Source organism: Stegodyphus dumicola, chromosome 3 (assembly GCF_044657685.1).
Source record: "Stegodyphus dumicola isolate Sdum_Otavi_A_Nest chromosome 3, ASM4465768v1".
Taxonomy (NCBI): Eukaryota; Metazoa; Arthropoda; class Arachnida; order Araneae; family Eresidae; genus Stegodyphus; species Stegodyphus dumicola.
The window spans coordinates 3,932,754-3,953,440 of NC_140770.1; the positions used below are offsets into that span (position 1 = coordinate 3,932,754).

The 20,687-nt window shown below is 32.0% G+C and overlaps 1 protein-coding gene across 1 annotated transcript in view; it reads right to left on the minus strand.

Moving 5' to 3' along the window:
• Window positions 1-20,687, minus strand: part of LOC146997892 (uncharacterized) — a 136,812-nt gene that overhangs the window by 90,064 nt on the left and 26,061 nt on the right. Inside the window, exons 13-24 of the mRNA XM_085812302.1 lie at window positions 18,824-18,886; window positions 17,881-17,931; window positions 16,575-16,819; window positions 16,398-16,453; window positions 13,287-13,297; window positions 11,725-11,763; window positions 11,525-11,575; window positions 10,404-10,454; window positions 9,416-9,472; window positions 8,338-8,433; window positions 7,159-7,212; window positions 3,675-3,781 (exon numbers count right to left, since the gene is read on the minus strand). Coding sequence (XP_085668428.1) covers window positions 3,692-3,781; window positions 7,159-7,212; window positions 8,338-8,433; window positions 9,416-9,472; window positions 10,404-10,454; window positions 11,525-11,575; window positions 11,725-11,763; window positions 13,287-13,297; window positions 16,398-16,453; window positions 16,575-16,819; window positions 17,881-17,931; window positions 18,824-18,886 — 864 coding nt within the window. The 3' untranslated portion in view covers window positions 3,675-3,691. The remainder of the gene's footprint in view (window positions 1-3,674; window positions 3,782-7,158; window positions 7,213-8,337; window positions 8,434-9,415; window positions 9,473-10,403; window positions 10,455-11,524; window positions 11,576-11,724; window positions 11,764-13,286; window positions 13,298-16,397; window positions 16,454-16,574; window positions 16,820-17,880; window positions 17,932-18,823; window positions 18,887-20,687) is intronic.

Consider the following 20,687-nt stretch of genomic DNA (forward strand, 5'->3'; position numbering starts at 1 on the left):
TGAAAATACACAGATTCAGTTTAATCAAGTTCTAAAAGTGGAAAATAAACATGAAAACACGCAAACGCAAGAATGGGTTATCGACTCAGGAGCCTCAACTCATATGACGAGTGATAAAAAATTTTTCTCTCAGTTAAATGACTCTAATAAACAAATAGTAACTGTAGCCAATGGTGCTAAATTAAATTCTTATGGTATTGGTGAAGGTTATTTTAAAGTTCAAAACTTAAAGGGTCAGGTTACACAAATAAAATTGGAAAATGTATTGTATGTACCAGGTTTAGATAGTAATTTACTTTCTGTTCAATCTGTTACCAATAAAGGTTGCATTGTTACATTTGATAGTAATAAGTGTTACATAAAGCGTAACAATATACTCGTAGCCGACGGCAACGCTCAGCAAGGTTTATATAAATTGACCGTAAACCCTATTGATGAGAAAGCATACTTAGCTAATAATGTTTCATGTTCAAATACGAACTGTATACTAAAATGGCATCAAAGATTAGGCCACAGAAATATAGATGCCATAAAAACACTTGAGAAAAATGATTTGGCAGACGGCATTAAACTTGGCAAATGCACTCATAGTGTGGAATGTTCTACTTGTGTAAAAGCGAAGCTAACTGAAACACCTTATCCCAAAACTAGTTTTAGATCTAAAAATCCACTGGATTTAGTGCACACAGATGTGTGTGGGCCAATTGAAGTCAACAGCTTAGGAGGGAAAAGATATTTTGTAACTTTCATTGATGACTATTCGCGTTATACTCAAATTTATTTTATTACTTCAAAAGATGAAGTATTCGAGAAACTTAAACAGTATGTTGCATCGACAACAAATAAATTTAGAAAGAAAATAAAGGTTCTCAGATCCGGCAATGGAACAGAATACTGTAACGAAAGTACTGAAAATTATTTAAAGAAACTCGGCATTTTTCACCAAACTTCGGTTCCTTATTGTCCGGCACAGAACGGCGTCGCAGAAAGGAAAAATCGCTCTTTAATAGAAATGACTAAAGCTATGCTAATAAACTCTAAATTACTGAAAGGATTCTGGGCTGAAGCAGCAGCTACTGCTGCATATCTTCAAAATAGGTTACCAACTAAAGCCACAGATAGAACACCATATGAATTGTGGAATGGTAGAAAACCAAACTTAAGTCACTTACGAGTATTTGGCTGTACAGCATTTTACTATGTGAACAAACAAAAACGGCATAAATTCGACAACAGAGCTGAAGAAGGAATATTCGTAGGATACGATTTACGAAGTAAGGGATACAGGATTTATGTAGGTGGAAGAAAAATAATAGTAAGTAGAACTGTTAAATTTTCAGAAAACGCGTCTTTACCTGACAAACTTGCAGAAAATAATGCTGAAGATTTAGAATTAATTCAGTTCAATAACTCGCAAGATGATGAAGAAAATAATGAAGAAACATCTCTTGGCGATGATTTTACAGAAGATTCAAAAAGTTCTGAAGAGTTAATTAAATGTGAAAAAAATGTAGAAAGAAGGGTTTCTAGCAGACCAAAGGGGTCCCACTGGAAAGATTCTCTTATAAAGCAGAAGACGAAGAATTAATCTTACTTAAAATTAAAAATCCAGAAAGCTTTGAAGAAATTCTAAACTTACCAAAACGTGAACAAGAAGCTTGGATCAAGGCTATGCAAGAAGAAATACATTCTCTTAAAGAAAATGAAACCTATAAACTTACAGAATTACCACCAGGAAAACATGCAGTAGGCAGCAAATGGGTGTTTAAGACAAAATATGATGAAACTGGTAAAAATATAAAATACAAAGCACGCTTAGTAGCCAAAGGATTTACTCAAAAATATGGCAGTGATTATGATGAAACTTTTTCACCAGTAGTGAAACACACTACGATAAGAGCTTTCTTAGCATGGGCAGCGTATAATAATGCCAAGGTACATCAACTAGATGTTAAAACAGCTTTTTTGTACGGCAACTTAAATGAAGAAATATATATGGAACAACCAGAAGGATTCGTGGTTCCGGAAGAAAGACATAAAGTTTGTAAATTACAGAAGTCGATTTATGGTCTCAAACAAGCAGCTAGGTGCTGGAATGCAGAAATTGAAAATACACTGAAGAATCTGGGGTTCAGTCAAAGCAAAGCAGATCCGTGTCTTTTCACAAAAGTGGTTCGTGATAAAAGAATTAATTTAATAGTGTATGTTGATGACATCCTAATAAGTTCTACAGAAGAAGGACTAATTCTTAAAACAATTAATGATTTAAAGAAATGTTACCAAATAACGCATTCTTGGTGAAGCTAAATATTTCTTAGGCATGGAAATAAATCGCAAGGAAGATGGAAGTTATCTCTTATCACAGAAAAATAAAATAAATCAACTTGTCAAGCAATTTCAACTTGAAGAAGCAAAACACGCTAGCACACCAATGGAAACGAACTATTATAACCTAAACAAGGAAGAAAATCTCCTAACTTCAAATGATAAATTTCGCCAAGCTATTGGAAGTCTTTTGTATATATCGTCTATCACAAGACCAGATATCACAGCTTCGACTCACATACTCAGCAGAAGGTGTAATAATCCACGTCAAAAGGACTGGAATGCTGTTAAAAGAATCATTAGATACTTAAACATGACAAAGAACCTATCCTTTCAAATTTCGTCGAGTGAAGAACCTAACATTACAGTTTATTCAGATGCTGATTGGGGACAAGATATTGAAGATAGAAAATCTACATCAGGAAGTGTTATTTTATTAGGAAGGAACTGTATTTCATGGTTTTCAAGAAAACAAACTTGTGTTTCTTTATCCTCAGCAGAAGCTGAATATGTTGCACTATCGCAAGCTACGCAAGAACTATTATGGCTATTAAAATTAACAGAAGATTTCAATCTACCCCAAACTCTACCGATAAAGGTATTTGAAGATAATCAGTCTACTATAAGACTTGTAGAATCTGAAAAATTCAGTTCACGCACAAAACATATTGATACAAAAGTTCGTCATATACGCGACTTGAATAACAAAGGAATAGTAAAACTTGCTTATCTTTCAGCAGAGGAAATGGTTGCTGATATTATGACTAAACCAATTCCTAAAGCTAAATTTCAGTTTTGCAGGAATGAATTACAATTGGTATGAGTTTCATTAGCAAAACAGGGGCAATGTTAGCATAAATTTAGGTATTTTGCATAATGAAACTCGAAAGGCATACGAAACGAACGTGCGCCAAGGTATATATTGGCGAGAGAAAGTAAAGCTTGTGTGCAATGCAGTATATTTGATTTTCACCCTAGCTACTTGTACCTGGCCAAAGGTCTAATCCAGTAGTACTTTCTTCTCTTTCAGGTACGATGGCAAAGTATATTCCTGTTTATTTTTCTTATTGCATAATATAGGTAAGCCTGATGATATTTAGTACTGATGATGATTCTCTGTAAGTTATTCTTTTCAATACTTCAGTGTTTTAATGTCTGTGAAGATTATTACTTTTTGTTATGCTTAAGTTAAGCAGAATTATCCTATTTTATTAAAATAAATATTTCGTAGTTAATCTTTTGACTTATGATTCTTTAATTCTGTGCTTGAGGAAACGTACTCATTACGCCTTCAGTACTAATGCACAACCAACACATAAAATAAAATGCATAAATTAAATGAAGCTTACATGAGAATGAGGTTCTTTTAAAACCTAGTCCCAGGGCCCTGACGTTTCGCTTGGGACCTTGTCACCGGACCCTGGGACTTGGACATCGACCTCGTCCAGGGTCGGCGCTGTAATAAAATTTTTAAATTAGAAATAAAATCTTTTAACATGAAGTTCAAGCAAAAAGTTGCATTCAGGAACATTAAAAAATTTAACACTAGCACACTAAAAACATATATATAAGCATAAAGAACAATGTATTAATTGATTTAATGCCACAAAAATTTGGCAATATGCAATAAATAAGACTCGGGAAGGTTTTTTTAAATGCAGGACAGCTCTCCAATTATCCAGAGTGCCAATCCTTTCCATGGCATGGAAAATTAAAATTAGATGGCAATTCATTGACAAGCTGTAATTTTTCCCACTATTTAATGGCACTTTATTTTAACATGCAAATTATTATTGCCTTATAATGTAACAGCTCAGCCTAACGTAATCACATATTATCCCTTCAAACATAACACTGTTGCCAAGCAGCATAATTTAACACCAAGTACAGATAAGGATGACGTTATAATATCTGTGCTTTCATTTGATGTAAGCATAATTTTCGATGAGCCCCCTTTTGTTTTACAAAATTAGCTCTAGAAATCCATTAGTGACTGCATTCTATTTCTTAAACAGACGGTTGACAAAATGTTAATAGATTGGGACAGTTGCTTGCAGGAATACTAAACAAAGCTTTCAGTAAAATCAGAAGGCCCAACAAAATAGTAGAAATCGATGAAAGCCTTTTTACAAAGTAGGTCAAATACTATCGCAGCAGTGATTATTTGGAGAATTATGCAATGGGACTTACATATGTTTTATTATAAGAGTTGCCAGGGCTCTTCTCGGGTGTTATGGGGCCCTAGGCAAAACATAGAAAAGCCCCCCTCCCTGAGACTGTGAAAATTGACTGAAAGGCATGCTTTCCAGAAGAGAAAAATTCATTGGCATGCGTAATGTATGCAGTTCGTCGGAAAATGCCACTAGTCTGGACATTTCCTGACCTTTCGTGGACGCCGCGGGAAGACATAAATGGGGATTTTATCTCTATATATGTCATACATAATATTATATGAATATGCCAGAAGAATCTACTCTATTGTGTACTGATGATGCAAGTAACTTAGTATTACCTAATATAGCATTATAGGCTAGTATGCAATTAATTCAAACCTTAATGTAAAAACACTTTGTATCAGGGCTTAATTTCTAAAATTAGATGTGCCGAAGCCCTATGCAAGGCCATCAGGAAAGAGGAACAAAAGTAAATAAATAAATATAAAGGCCCTTAAAAATCATTAATAATTAAAAAATTAAAGTTAATTATTACCAGATTAATAAATTATTAAATAAGTATTAATAATTTTTAATTAATATTAATAATTATTCCTATTGTTATTTAATTAATAATTATTGTTCAATTAATTAATGATTAATTATTATAATTCATTAAAATAATAAAAGAGTAAAGTAATTAAATTATTAGAATTAAATAAAATGTACAGAGCTAAATTAAAATTAATAAGCGATTTTTAATATTCTTTTGCTACAAATAAAATTTTCGAGATCAGATTTCTACTGAAATTGTTCTTTATCTGCATACAAGAAGTGCCGGACCCTTATTATTTAGGGTTCCAGTGCACTCCGTCTAGAATTATGATTTATCCCCAAAACTAAGAAGTACAGGAGGCAGGCTCTGGCACAATTTAAGTGCTGCCTTGTATATGTGCATGTAAATGTATAATAATTATTTTATTTGTATACCTACATCATGTTACAGGACTCAGGAAACTGAGTATCACCTAATTTATTATGTACATGTATGTAAGCATTGGAGCCCGATATGCAATTCAAACTTTAATGGGAAAACACCCTGTGTAATTTTATTCTTGCAAAATCTTTTATTAAGTCTGTATAATCAAGATTGTCGATGATTTTGTGCTCGATTGATATTAACGCTCTTGCGTCATGCTTGTTTGCTGGTCACTTCATAGTCAGCTTGAGCTTTGAAAAGCTGCATTCAGCAGACATGACAGTTACTGGAAATGTCAAAGTGACAAGCAATGCAACAGAGACGTTTGGGAAAGAATCTAGCAAAATGTTCTCGTATATGAACTGCAGACTTTTAAAAGCACCAGTACTTTGTTGCACTAAACCTGGTAAGTTGCCCAATTCAGCACATATATCATGAGCATCAACATTCGACCCAGTAATTTCATCTGTTAAGATATCACTGAAAACATCACAACACTTCATCAGGTCAGTTTCGCCCATTTGCTGAATTATGGTTGGCATGTTTAGCATATTTAGCCGATATTTTGGGAAAGTTACATGAATAAAATTTAGGATAGCAAGGACAATGTGTTAATTTATTTACCAATAAATGCACTGATAAAAAACTCGAGCTAATAATTTAAGAAATATATAATAATATTTTAAACATTTTACCATATTTTAGAAAATTTTCTAATCGAAAATAATTTGAAATAAAAGAATTAATGTCTGACATTAAAAGTAATTGTTTTTCATTGATAAATAATCTCAACATGTATTTTCCCAAGGATTATGAAAAAGAAAATTTTGCTCAAATGTACCTGAAATTTTATCTCGTTTGGAAAAAGAACAATTGAGAGAAATTTTCTGTGGTCAAACTCTAACTGAAGATTTCAAAAATAGCACATTTGTTAACTTTTGGCTGAACTGAAAAAAAGAATTTAAAGGCATTTTCAAATAAAGCTATTAAATTTATACCGCCTATTTATTATGCACAACCTATTTGTGGGAACAAAGATTTTCTTCCATGTTAAATTTGAAAAATAGATACAGAATAAAATCATAAGTGGATCCTAATTTATTGTTAAAAACTAAGTAAAATAAGACCAGGCATAAAGAGATTCAAATATTTTAAGCACAGCCAAATTTCAGACTAAATTTTAAAATTAAAGCTATTAGAGGAAATTTTGATAATTAAAATCATAACCAATTTTTAATCTAATATTTCTTATGTGTGCATATGAAATACATACAGCCAATAGGGCCAATAGGTACATAAGTTTTTCAGTTTTTGTTTAGATGGTACACGTTAGTGAAAAGCTTGAGAACCACTGAATAAACACAAACAGATGATCGATTTTAAATAATAAACTTTCAATCACAACAATTACTCATCATAACTACTCCTTAAATCAACACCGAAGATATATGAGTCGGAGAATAAATCAGACCAAGCGCAGCAGCGATGGAGCATTAAGTGTTTCTCACGCATCTTGAAAATATCCGTTAAAGCTAGAAATTTGGGCATGCAGTTGGCGAGTAACAAAAACAAGTTCCTTCAGTATCTCCACACTTCAAACAAACGACACTTAACTAACTTTTGGAAATTACAGCTAGGTACTGATGTCTACTAAAACCACTGAAACTAAATAACTACGTATGATAAATCAATAAAACTTACAGGCGGTTTGCGCCGAGGCGGAAGGCGCCGACGCCGACTGGAACTCACAGACTCCTGCAAAAGAAACAAACATATTTAGAAGCTTTTAATAGTTTAGTGCACATATTCTAAATATTTCTTACATTCGAATCAGGTAGGGAAAATCTTGAGATAACTGTACACCAGTTTTTAGGAGGTACGGACATTAAATAGAATTAATCTAAATTATAAAAAACTATGAGTTGTTGCATGTGAATTTCTAAGCTTCTTCAAACAAATCTGTGTATGTTGGATTTTGAAAGGGGAATGAAAACTGGAGTCTGATGAATGGGACATTACTTTGATACTGTTTTCGATACTCATTCTGTATTACTACACCACTCAAATTAACCATGAAGCATTCAAATAGGAAACACACCTGGAATTCTGCATGCTTTAAATTGAAATATATTGTGTTAAAGAGGTACCAGATATATATCCATGAGATCAGTGCAGAAAAAAGACCTATAGATTTTTTTATAAGCAGTAAATAATCAAGAAAAATATCCTTCGTGTCTTTCATGTTTAATTTTTCTACTCTTTAAATATTACACTGTAGAGGATGAGAAAGGCAGTTCCGCGAACAACTCATTATGTCAGTCATCACTTAAAGTCTGATATGGGGCATAAACTCTGTTAGAACATGGAACAAAGTTAAATCATTTTCCAAGCTGCTGACAGCTAGCTTCACAACAGTGTAAGATATTTTCTTGACCTGAGATATTTTCTTGACTTGATGTAAGTCCTATGGACTGACATTTTTATGCATCTTTAGAAGAAATTATGAGGCTATTATTTTATGTTTCTTTACTGCTACATTTTGCTATAGTATGAAGAACTTACCCATAAATGTCTCAAAATTATCTTCTATAAAAAGAAATGATTCATTGCAATAACCATAAAAGGTGTTACTTTATTTTTACATTATTTAAACATTTACACATATAATGCTCCCCGAAAAGGCATTAACTTCAACTGGTAAATTAAAACTAAAAACAGATGTCTAATAAAAGTTCCTACACTAAGCAGACTACTGATAAAAAAAAAGCTAATAACCAAGTTAAATAAAATTTTAAGAAAAACTTCAATTGAATTATGAATTTGAATGACAGATACTTAATCATTCTCTTTATAATATATATGAAAATTCACAAAACTTACGTTAAGTGCGCAAGGTGGTGCAGGTGGAGGAGATGCAGGAGGAGATGGAGGAGGAGGTGGAGGAGGAGGTGGAGGTGGGACAGTTGATGCCACATTCTGTAAAAGCAAAACAAACATACTTAGAAACTGTCAATACTTAGTACACATATTCCAAGTATTCCTTAAAATTTACAATCGGATGTCAAACATCTTGAAAAAGCAATATGAGAGTTTTTATGAAATACTGAAATCAAGTAAAAACTAATATAAATTATCAAACAGTTCCGTTTTGCCAGATGTGAATTTTCAAGCTTTCACAGACCTTTTTTTTTTTACAACTGCAGCTACATCTTGCTGGTGCTGTTTTCCATTCCACACAGGAGGTCAAAATGAAGTTGATATGTTTTTGGACTCGCAGTCATCAAGTTTCTGGGCCAAAGGTTTTGAAAAACTACCAAAACATTGGCATAAAATAATGGATTTAGGTGGTGGTTACTATCTGCATTAAAAACACCGCTGTTATGTTTTTTTAATGCAATTAAGAACGTTTTTTTGATGGAAAACTTTCTTTAAGATCAGGCACATTTCAACAATATAATTCCATGACAATACTATAAGAAATGAAATTCTGAAATACTGTACAAAACATATATTATATGACATTTGAAACATTTACTATATAACTGAAAAAATATAATTGCTATTGCAACACTGAAATAAGAGCAAGAAAACAATACTTAAAAGAACAGCAGCAATCATTTAACATAGTACCAGACATTTCCAAATATAAGCCGACCTGCATACAATCCAGACTTTGCAAAAATTCAGTCAAAATTGAAGACACATATGTGCAAATTTTAAATCTTTCAGATGCATTCCTTATTAAAAATAATATGATGTGAACACGACTCTCTTGTATGGAGTATTTATACACACTTTTAATGCATTTCAATTTATACTTAATTCCTCAAATTTGAGATATATTTTCATTCATTTAATTCAGTTCTCACTCCGTGACAAGAGAAAAATATGTAAAAACTCAAAATTCCTTCATTAAAAATTGAAAAATATGAAAAAACATAAATTTCATTTGTCTTACCCGAAATGGCATCCCTGTCCCACAAGCTCTCGTCATCGACCTCGTGACTGGGCAGTGCTGAAACAAAAATTTTTAATTAGAAATATAATCTTTGGAAATTCAAGCAAAAAGTTTCATTCATAAACAAGAAAAAATTTGGCAGCATACAATAAATAAAACTGGACATAGTTTGTCAGCTCTTTGGTTACCCAGGTAACCAACCCTTTGAGAATTAAAATTGAGGCATTGAGAATTAAAATTAGACGGCAATTCATTCACAAGCTGGCAAAAGTTTTCACTATTTACTAATATTTTATTAACTTTTTTCTATTATTAGCAAGCAGATTATTATATCTTAACTAAGTAAGCTTTTGTTTGTGGGAAAGAAGCATAAAAACATAAAGGGGGGGGGAAACTTGATCAAAGCCACAGATTTCATAACCCTCCAATGTCACAGTATTTGCTTATAAAGGATAATTTTAAGTTTTAATGTTTTGGCAACAATGATATTTTTTCTTAGATTGTAAAAGATTGAGTTAACAAATGTGTCTGGCATCTAGAGAGATTGTTATGATTTTGATAAACAGTGTAAGGCTTGTTGTGATTAATCTCATAAAGTGTTCTCTTTATGTATTAGTATAATGTGTTTTTTTATGAGAAGTACATAATTCTTAGAAAATATAATCTACATGCCAACTTCACACCAACACGACAACAATAGAAAACGTAACTATTTTATGACAGTTATAGCATACATATAGAATTATAAATATCAGGTTTTTAAGAAAAGTTTCCCGCCATTGCAAATATCATCTGTGCCATCAGTTTGCATTGGCATATTTAATCATATTTTGTCGTACAATTTTTCGCATTTGAATGAAAGAGACTTGCTTTAGTATACTGTGTTGTGAAATACGTAAAAAAATATCGTTATCATTAAATACAAGGAGCCTAAAATGCTACCGGATTAGAACCATCATTTACGTTCAATTCTGTTGAAAAAACTTACTTGAGGCACTGGGCTCAAAGACTCCACCCTCTTCCTCTTCTTCCTGTTGCCCTATAAAAGTAACAAATATATTTAGACACAACTATAAGAATACTTAACGCACATATTACAAATATTTCTTACATTTATAATTACATATGAAAACCTTGAGATTACAGCATGTCATTTATGTTTATGCTGCTATATTAAGATTCTGTTTGAAAGTAAATGAAATTTCAAAATTTTATTAAATTTACTTTCTCAATTTTCGAAAAGCATTTTGATGTCATAATGGTAACTGCCTACAAATCATAAAATCACACATTTGTACTGCCATTTCAAAACTGAGTTTCTTTTACTAAGAGAATGGCATGCAAAATACATACCTGAATCACAAAACTAAATAAAACAAATGAATTCATAATTTTAAATAAATAATGTTAAACTATTAGAATCTATAAAAGCAACATTTTGAAAACTCCCACCACATAGAATTATGCAGTTTTTAATTACAGTTAAAAACATGATTCCATAATCTTCGAGATAAGTATGTTCAAGGTATGATGGAAATTGTTAAGATTTAGTTTCGTATAGCCAACATTATTTTTCAAAATATGTTGTGAAATACAATATATGTAAACTTTTACAATGGAAATATAAACAGAATAAATATTGTGGAAAAATAATTACTTCTTAAGGATCTGCATACATTTGCAGAACCTTACTACATATTAACATACTGTAGAAATGCACTTATTTTGGATAAAATGAGATGCTGTATGGATTCTAAAGAAAAAAATTTAGCATCTAGCAGTTTAGACACACAAATTTGTAGAAATCCCCATTAATGATGCTTCAGGTTTCTAAACAACATGTACAGTTAAACTCTACTTTTGTGGTCACACAGAGAGATATTTATACAAAAAATGGAATAGTATTGAAGATTAATGCAGTTTTAGTGTCAAAAATTCAAATTCACATTGGTGTGTTTAATATATTTTGTCAAACAATTTTGGGCATTAAGAGTGTGTTGTGAAATATGTAAAAAAAAAAATATCGTTCTCATTAAATAAAAGGTGTCTAAAATGCTGCCAGATTAGAACCACCATTTACTTCCAATTCTGCTGCAAAAAATAACTTACTTGAGGCATTGGGACAGGAGACCCTGTCCTCTTCCGCTTCTTCCTATTGCCCTATAAAAGTAGGAAATATATTTAGAAACAACTAACAGAATAGTTACTGCACATATTATAAACATTTCTAACATTTGCAATCACATATCAAAACCTGGAGATATTTAATCATTCTTTTTTAAATATATATAAAGATACACAAAACTTACTTCAGGCAGGCAAGGAGGTGAAGGAGGGGATGCCACACACTGTAAAAGTAACAAATATATTTAGAAACTTTCAATAGTTAGTGCACATATTACAACTATTTCTCACATTTACAAACTATAAAAAATATGATGTGTACACCACATGACTTCCTTGTACGGAATCTTAAATTATACGCATTTTTTCTTACATTTCATTTAAACTTACTAGATTGAATTAAACTTACTTCGCCGACAGCGCATGAACCACAATAGAATAAATGCATTCTTTAAAATTCACTTTGTTTACCATAGCAACACTCTGGCGCTAGATTTACTTAACAGTATTATATTTCGTTCATAGTATAACTCAGAATGCACAAAATTTATATCATTTAAAGAATTATCTAATCGTTGCCACATGTTCTATTCAAATACTATAGTAAAGCTAGAATGACGTATAAAATAAATTAAGCAAACAAAACAAAAAAGAAACAGTTTTTCACAGACGATTGAGTATTTCTCATTCAATTAATTCAGTTCTCACTTCACGAGAAGGCAAAAATACATAAAAACTCAAAATATCTATATTAAAAATTACGAAGTAAATCTTAAAAACTTATTTCCTCGAAAAAATTATAGAAAGGATTAAGCATGATTTAATTCGCAATAATAAATGAAGGCGTTATCTTTGTTGTTGCAAAGCTAAGTTTCTCTAGATTGGCAACAAATCCACTAACCTGCTGTTTCAAATGTAAACAAGCAATGGCACTTAAACAATTTTAAAATTGTTGATAATTCTAAAAATATTGCATGCAGATTTACTCAAGGCATAAAAACTTTAACTGGAAGATAAGAACAACATAATTCAATCATTTTTAAAGCAAATAATGTATAATTTACAAACATATAAGAGTAAAGAAACTGAGATCACTGAGCCGGGTAACAGAGTGGATATATATATAAATATATTTATATACATTTGTTGCGGCTGATTGCAACCAAAATACGAGATGCACATCTACATGTTATAGCAGTCCTATATACAAAATTTCAACGTTCTGAGGCTACTCGTTTTTGAGTTATGTGAGATACATATGTACGTACAGAAGCAACGAAAAATTCTCTTCAGAATTCATTTTAAAGCAGTTTTATAATTTTTTTGAAGGAAAAGAGTGTTTTATTCTGTCCTTACATACAGATATCACGGAAATACATTGTTAAATTGCATTTGAAAGAGGTCAAAATGGGATATTTTCGTTGAAATATGTTGCCTGAAAATTTTCGTGATTACTTCCTTTTTACTTCGTACAGGGAAGTAAAAACCTTGAGATAACTGTATGACAGCCACGGGCAACTGGGTGCCTGCGAATCATTTAACATGTGCCACCTCTTTGCGATCACAATAAAAATGTTTTAGTTTTCAATAAAATTCTACATGAAAGTGTTCTTAATTTTAATGAAATAGGAATTGCACAGATACCAGCACAAAGCGAAATGTGACCGATCTCTTTTTCTATGTGCATATATCCAAATCCTTCTAAACTTTTCAAGTTGCAATGTCTAAAATCCTAAAGAAATATTACCCTTGCCAATTCTGTAACATTAAAAAGGCAGAAATATTTTGAAAAAAAAAATCAGAGGGAAAAAGTATAAAATCAATTTTATAGAGAAAACTGGACTACATGGGTTCTAAAGCGGAAAGCATTTATTGTCTTGTTAATTTTTCAGATTCAAAATATTGCATAATAAGTTGCTATAATCAAAAGTATTGTCACTTTATATGATAGCAAAAAATACAAATGTTTCATTTTAATGTTATTTTTTAAATACAATTTCAATATATTAGCATTATTTCAATGAAATTCATCAATGATATATTTTAAAACAATATCGTCGAAAAATTACCAAATTTCCGAATTAAAAGTTTTCTACAGAAAATAATCTTAAAATCGACAAAATGTTCATAAGTCGCCAAACTTGGAACCGTTCAATTAAGAATTCACATTCCCAAACATAAAAAGTTGTTTAGAGCTCTTCATTAGAAAAAATGAAATAATTTCAAAAAGCATGCGTTTCACTTCTTGCTTAGAAACTTGAGTATCCCACCGTTTATATTAGAAATAGGAACAAATTATAATCCATGAACCTATTCACCCATTCAAAAGATAACTATATATCTCAGTGAAAGGCCAAAATATTTATTCAAAGTACTATTTCACATTCAAAATGGCAGTCCTGAAAACCGACAAATTTCAGATGATTAAAATTAAAGACCTCTTGCCAAATTTGGTTGAAATTAAGAACTTTTAAGGACTCTTAAGGACCGTACAAACCCTGGAGAAACATTCATGTGCACATATGCAAAATAATATATTTCCCTCCTAACTTTATTAAGAACGTTTTTTTAATGGAAAACTCCTTACAACCAGACACAATTCAGCAATTCCATGACAATACTAGAAGAAATGAAATTATGAAATATTGTACGAAATACAGATTATATGATATATGAAATAGTTACTAAGCAAAAATAAATGACAACAGAAAGTAGAATTGCTATTGCAACAGTGAAATGAGAGCAAGAAAACAATACATAAAGCAACAGCAGTAACCATTTAACAGACTACCAAACATTTCCAAATACACTGGTTTATCATAAATAAGGAAAAATTAAAAAAATCATGATTATTGAAAATGTTACATGTAGAATTTAATGAAACTTACTCACAATATACAACACATAGTAAGGTATCAAATAACATAAAAAGAAATTATCAGACAAATATGGTAGTATAGAAATTAGTACACATATAAAATGAACAAATCGAAGATGTCAGTTTGCTATGCCTTCAGTATGGAATATGATCGCCTCTAGAAGCAATACAGCGATGTGTGATGCTTTCAATTATGTGGTCTATCATTTCCATAGGAAGCGAGAGCCATTGCTCTTACAAAGCAGTTGCAAGCGCGACAAGAGTCTGAGGGGGCAGATTGAGAGCAGCTAGATGTCTCCCTAAAGCATCACATATGTGCTCGATAGGATTCAAGCCCGGGGATTGAGCTGGCCAATCCATGCGCATAATTGTTTCCTGTTGAAGATAATCATCTATGATGTGAGCCCTGTGTGGTCTTGCGTTGTCGTCCTGCAACAGGAAAGCATCACCTATTGCCTCAGAATATGGGCGCACATAATCATCAAGGTTTCATCTCTATAAATCTGAGCATTCACGTTTCCCCTTGTAAAGACATGGAAGTCTGTGTGTCCACCCAAAAAGATGCCATCCCAAACATAGACACTGCCCCTTCCGTATGCATCTCTTTCACTGACGTTTGACAGATAATGGGTTCTAGGTTCTCTCCATATCAAATAACGCCTACTATCCCTTTCTAGACTAAACCTGGACTCATCCGTAAAGAAAACCGCCCTCCATTGATCAAGCTTCCAGTGGACATGTTGTAGTGACCACTGAAAACGGTTCCTCCTATGGCAAGACGTGAGCGGCACGCAAATAGTTGTTCGCCTCGCATACAGACCACCTTCGTGAAGCCTTCTACGCACAGTTGACGTTGACGCCAACCTTCCGGTGTCTGCAGCAAGGGAGGATCTAAGAAGAGTCAGAGTAGCGGTTCTATTCCTGCTTGCACATAATGTCGAATATCGGTCATCGGCGCTCGTCGTAGCAGTTGGCCGTCCTTGGCTGAACCTCCTAGATGCCGAATCTGTGGTTTGAAATTGCCTCCAAAGTCTATGAACCACAGAAGGACTCACATTTAACCAGCTGGCCACTTTTGTTTGACTTTGTCCTGCCTCTAGTCTCCCAATGGCTCTCCATCGCAGTTCTGCAGGCAGACGATGCCTGGAGGTCATTGTTACGAATTGGCTATCTCAGATTTCTGATGTCACTGTCACAGTGAAATATGTGGGCTTGCTCTCAAACATGGACTTTTATGCTCCTCGCAGATGAGGTATTCCGAAAGCAGCACCACTAATTTGCATATCGCAGTTTTACTCGGCAACACATTCAAATTTTACATGGTTTGGCTTATTTTTGCAAATTTTACACGGTTTGGCTTATTTTTGAGGGAGTTATCGCTATTTTTGTGATTTTTCCTTAATTTATGATAACCAGTGTATAAGCCAACCTGTAGATAGGCCAAGATTTTTTGTAAAAACACAATCAAAACTGAAGACACATATGTGCAAATTGCATCATAAATCAAGTTACATGACAAAAACAGCAAAATTCCTTCCCTGGCCTTTACCTGCACAACGTTTACCACAGATATACATACTTCCAGTTACAAAAATATTTTGACCCAAATATTCATGTTTTGGCCTTTTTAAATATAAAACATTATAACTTACAAAATATAACATTCTATACATTTTTCTGCCTTTTCTATTTAAGGAAAATCCTCATAAGAAATTCTGATGTGGACACCAAATGACTTTCTCATATAGCATATTACAGTATACACATTTTTTGCTACATATCATTTAAACTGAATTCCTTCAATTTGAGATATATTTCTCATTCAATTCAATTCTCACTTCGCGGCAACGCAAAAGTACATAAAAACTCGAAATATTTCCATTAAAAATTGAAAAATATGAAGCAAATTAAATTACATAAAATTAAATTTAATTAAATTTGTCTTAAAAATTAATGATGCCCTCGTCCCAGGGACCTAACTTTGTGCCCTGGTCACTGGGACCTCATCACTGCCCTGATGACTCGCTGTAACAAAGCTTTTAAATAAGAAATAAAATCTTTTATATAAGTTATCTGGAATAGAACTATCATGACTAAAACAATTATTTAATTCTAGTTCTGTTGTAAACAATATATATGAAGATGTACAAAACTTACTTGGGACGGGAATGATGGCAGTGGTGTAGCGAGCGGGGAGCAAGGGGGTGTAGCGAGCGGGGAGTATGCTGCCTCGGGCGCTCCTCACACAGGGATGCCAAATGATCCCCAAACAAAAACCTCATAACATCACTTTGTTCGGGGGGATGCCAAAAAGGCATTTTGCTTGCTTCTCCACCGAATGATGGACCCGGATATGAGGAGGTGGATGGTGTGGAGAAAATCCTGCTTTTCTTTTTGTTGCCCTATAAAAGTAACAAATGTATTTAGAAACAACTATTAGAATAGCTAGTGCACATATTACAAATATTTCTCACATTTACAATCACATATCAAAACCTTGAGATTACAGCATGTCATTTATATTTATGCTGCTATGTTGAGATTCTATTTGAAAGTAAATGAAATTTAAAAAATTTATTAAATTTAATTTCTCTCAAAGTTTAGAAAAGCATTTTGATGTCATAATGGTAACTGCCCATAAATCATAAAATCACACATTTGTATGGCCATTTCAAAAACTGAGTTTCTTTTACTAAAAGAATGGTATGCAAAACACATGTCTGGATCACAAAACTAAATAACAGAAATGAATTCAAAATTTTAAATAAATATCGGTAAACTATTACAATCTATAAAAGCAACATTTTGAAATCTCCCACCACATAGAATTCTGCAGTTTTTAATTGCAGTTAAAAACATGATTGCATAAACTTCGAGATAAGCATGTTCAAGGTATGATGGAAATTCTTAAGATTTAGTTTTGTATAGTCAACAATATTTTTCAAAATATGCTGTGTCCAATATATAAAAACATTTACAATGTAAAAAATATAAGCAGAATAAATATTGTGGAAAAATAATTACTTCTTAAGGATCTGCCTTACTACATATTAACATACTGTAGAAATGCACTTATTTTGGATAAAATGAGATGCTGTATGGATTCTAAAGAAAAAAATTTAGCATCTAGCAGTTTAGACTCAAATGCACAGATTTGTAGAAATCCCTATTAATGATGCTTCAGGTTTATAAACAACATTTACAGTTAAACTCTACTTTTGTGGTCACCCAGAGAGATATTTATATAAAAAATGGAATAGTATTGAAGATTAATGCAGTTTTAGTGTCAAAAATTCAAATTCACATTGGTGTGTTTAATATATTTTGTCAAACAATTTTTGGCATTAAGAGTGTGTTATGAAATATGTAAAAAAATATCGTTCTCATTAAATACAAGGTGTCTAAAATGCTACCAGATTAGAACCATCATTTACTTCCAATTCTGCTGCAAAAAATAACTTACTTGAGGCATTGGGACAGGAGACTCTGCCCTCTTCCGCTTCTTCCTATTGCCCTATAAAAGTAACAAATATACTTAGAAACAACTAACAGAATAAATAGTGCACATATTAAAAACTTTTATTACATTTACAATCACATATCAAAATCTAGAGATTGCTGCATGCAAGTTTTATGAGTATATTGACCTGACGTAAAACTAACATAAAGTATGAATAAATTAGTAGTTGCTGGAAGTGAATTTTTCGAGTTCAAAAGTTTTGTGTGCATTTACGTTGAGCCATGCATGTCAAATTTTGTTATACTATACTATATTATGTAGAACTTAAGACCCCAAAATAATGAATTAAATAGAATTGACTAAAGATTTATTACTTTTGAAATTTATCTGCTAAAATTTCAGATTCCACACAAAAATGATACTCTATGTGTCATTTACATCAATGTTGTTATATTGGGATTCTATTCAAAAGTAAATTAAATTAATTTCAAAATTTTTAGCAAATATATTTTCTCTCAAATTCTAAACAAAGTATTTTGATACTTTTTTAATTCAATTTTGTGCTTAATCTTTCTCGTCTTCAGTTATTAAAGCTGTAGAGGATGAGAAAGTCAGTTCCACGGATGACTCATTATGTCCATAAAAGGAATGATTCCTTGCATAACCATAAAAAGAGTTACTGTACTTTACAATATTTAAACATTAACCTAACAAAATAATAATTCCAATAAACAAGACTTAATTTCAGATGGGAAATTAAAACTAAGCACAGATGTCTACTAAAAGCTCGTACACTAAGCTGACTACTAATAAAAAATCTCTACTGATAAGTTATATCAAATCTTAAGAACTTTAGTTATATTATCAATTAAAAACATTCAAAACCTTAATTGACAGATACTTAATCGTACTTCTTATAATATATATGAAGATGAACAAAACTTACCTTAGGTGGACAAGGTGGTGTACGTGGAGGTGGACAAGGTGGTTGGAAAACGGATGCCCCTCGCTGTAAAAGTAACAAACATATTGAGAAACTTTCAATAGTTAGTGCACATATTACAAACATTTCATACAATTACACTCAGATGGCAAAAATATTGAGAAAGCAGTACGCCAATTTTTATGCGATATTCACATACAAAGTAAAAGTATACAAATACAAGTAAAAACGAATATAAATTACAAAAACATTCTATGTTGCTGGATGTGAATTTTTGAGTTTTTTAAACAGCTTTGTGTGCATTTGTCCTGAGCAATGTCCATTGGATTTTGAAAGGAGAATGAGAAATGAAGTCTGATGAATGACACATTGCTTTTGATACTATTTTGTTGTTCTGTGTTTAAGCATTCAAATAGCATTACACATCTGGAATTCTGCATGCATTCTGCATTCGAAAAACGTGCTAAATAACATGCGGAATCAAATTAAGAGCTATCAGACATGCATCTATGAGATCAGTGCAGCAATAATAAGTGTCAATAAGGTATTACAATAAAAGACCTACAAAGATCTTTTTATTAACACTAAGTAATCTGGAAAGATACCCTTCATGTCTTTCGTGAAGACTTCCTTTCTGTCTTTTGAGAAAGATACCCTTTAGATCATAATTGTTCTTTATTTCATAAATTACAGTTTCATATTTTTAATTTTATAATATCTGCATGCCATCTTACCAGATTTAAACTGATGATTTATAATCCGGAATGGCCGAAGTCCCGACGAGTCCGGATTAACAACTTTTGACTGTATTATTTCATCAATCAAATCAGCAAGCATTTTCAAAGCTTCTCTACGGCTCAACCATCGTACTTCAGAGCAATAAATGAGATCACTATGTGATGCATCTGTGTGTTCTAGGATTTCCTTAAATTGACTGTGGTTTAAAAAGCATATGAGGGAATAAAATTGATTACATCGCTCACTACTTTCATTAGGCGGTCAAATCCTAGTTCTTTCGCACATAGCTGTTCTTGGTGTATGATACAATGATAACCAAGCAAATGTTTTCCTCTATCATCCTCTCACAGTAGACTTCCCTAAGTTTATTCCCTAAGATTTCAGATTCCAAACAAAAATGGTACCCTATGTGTCATTTATGTGCATATTGTGCTTCTATTCAAAAGTAAACAAAATTTATTTCAAAATTTTTATTATTTTTTCAAAAATTTTAAAAAAGCATTTTCATGTCATAAGGATAACTAGCCATCGATCATAAAACCACACATCTGTATTGTCATTTCCCAAAACTGAGCTACTTTTTCTAAAAGAATGGCATGGAAAAAATGTTTCTAAATGACAAAAGAAAATAAAACAAGAGTAAAATTCAATATTTTACCTATATTTATTTAAACTCATAATTTTTAATAAATATCGGTAAAATATTAAAGTCCACAATAACACAAGAAATGAAATTATGAAATATAGAGTATTCGATGTATGAAATATTTACTAGATGAAAATACATGACAACAGAAAATAGAATTGTTATTATTGCAACACTGGAAAAAGTGCAAGAAAACAATACTTAAAGGAACAGCAGCAATCATTTAACAGAGTACCAAAATTTCCAAATATAAGCCAACCTGCACATAAGATTCTGTTGTAAAAATTCTATCAAAAAATCTAGCAAAACTTCTTCCCTGGTCTTTGCTTGCACAACTGCTTGTCTGTTTATCACAGATATAGATACTTCCACTTAAAAAAATGTTGTAAATAACCCAAATATTCCTCTTTTGTCATTTTTAAATGTAAAAGACTATATATTTAAAAATGTAAATTTTTTTTCACATATTTCTATTTAGGAAAA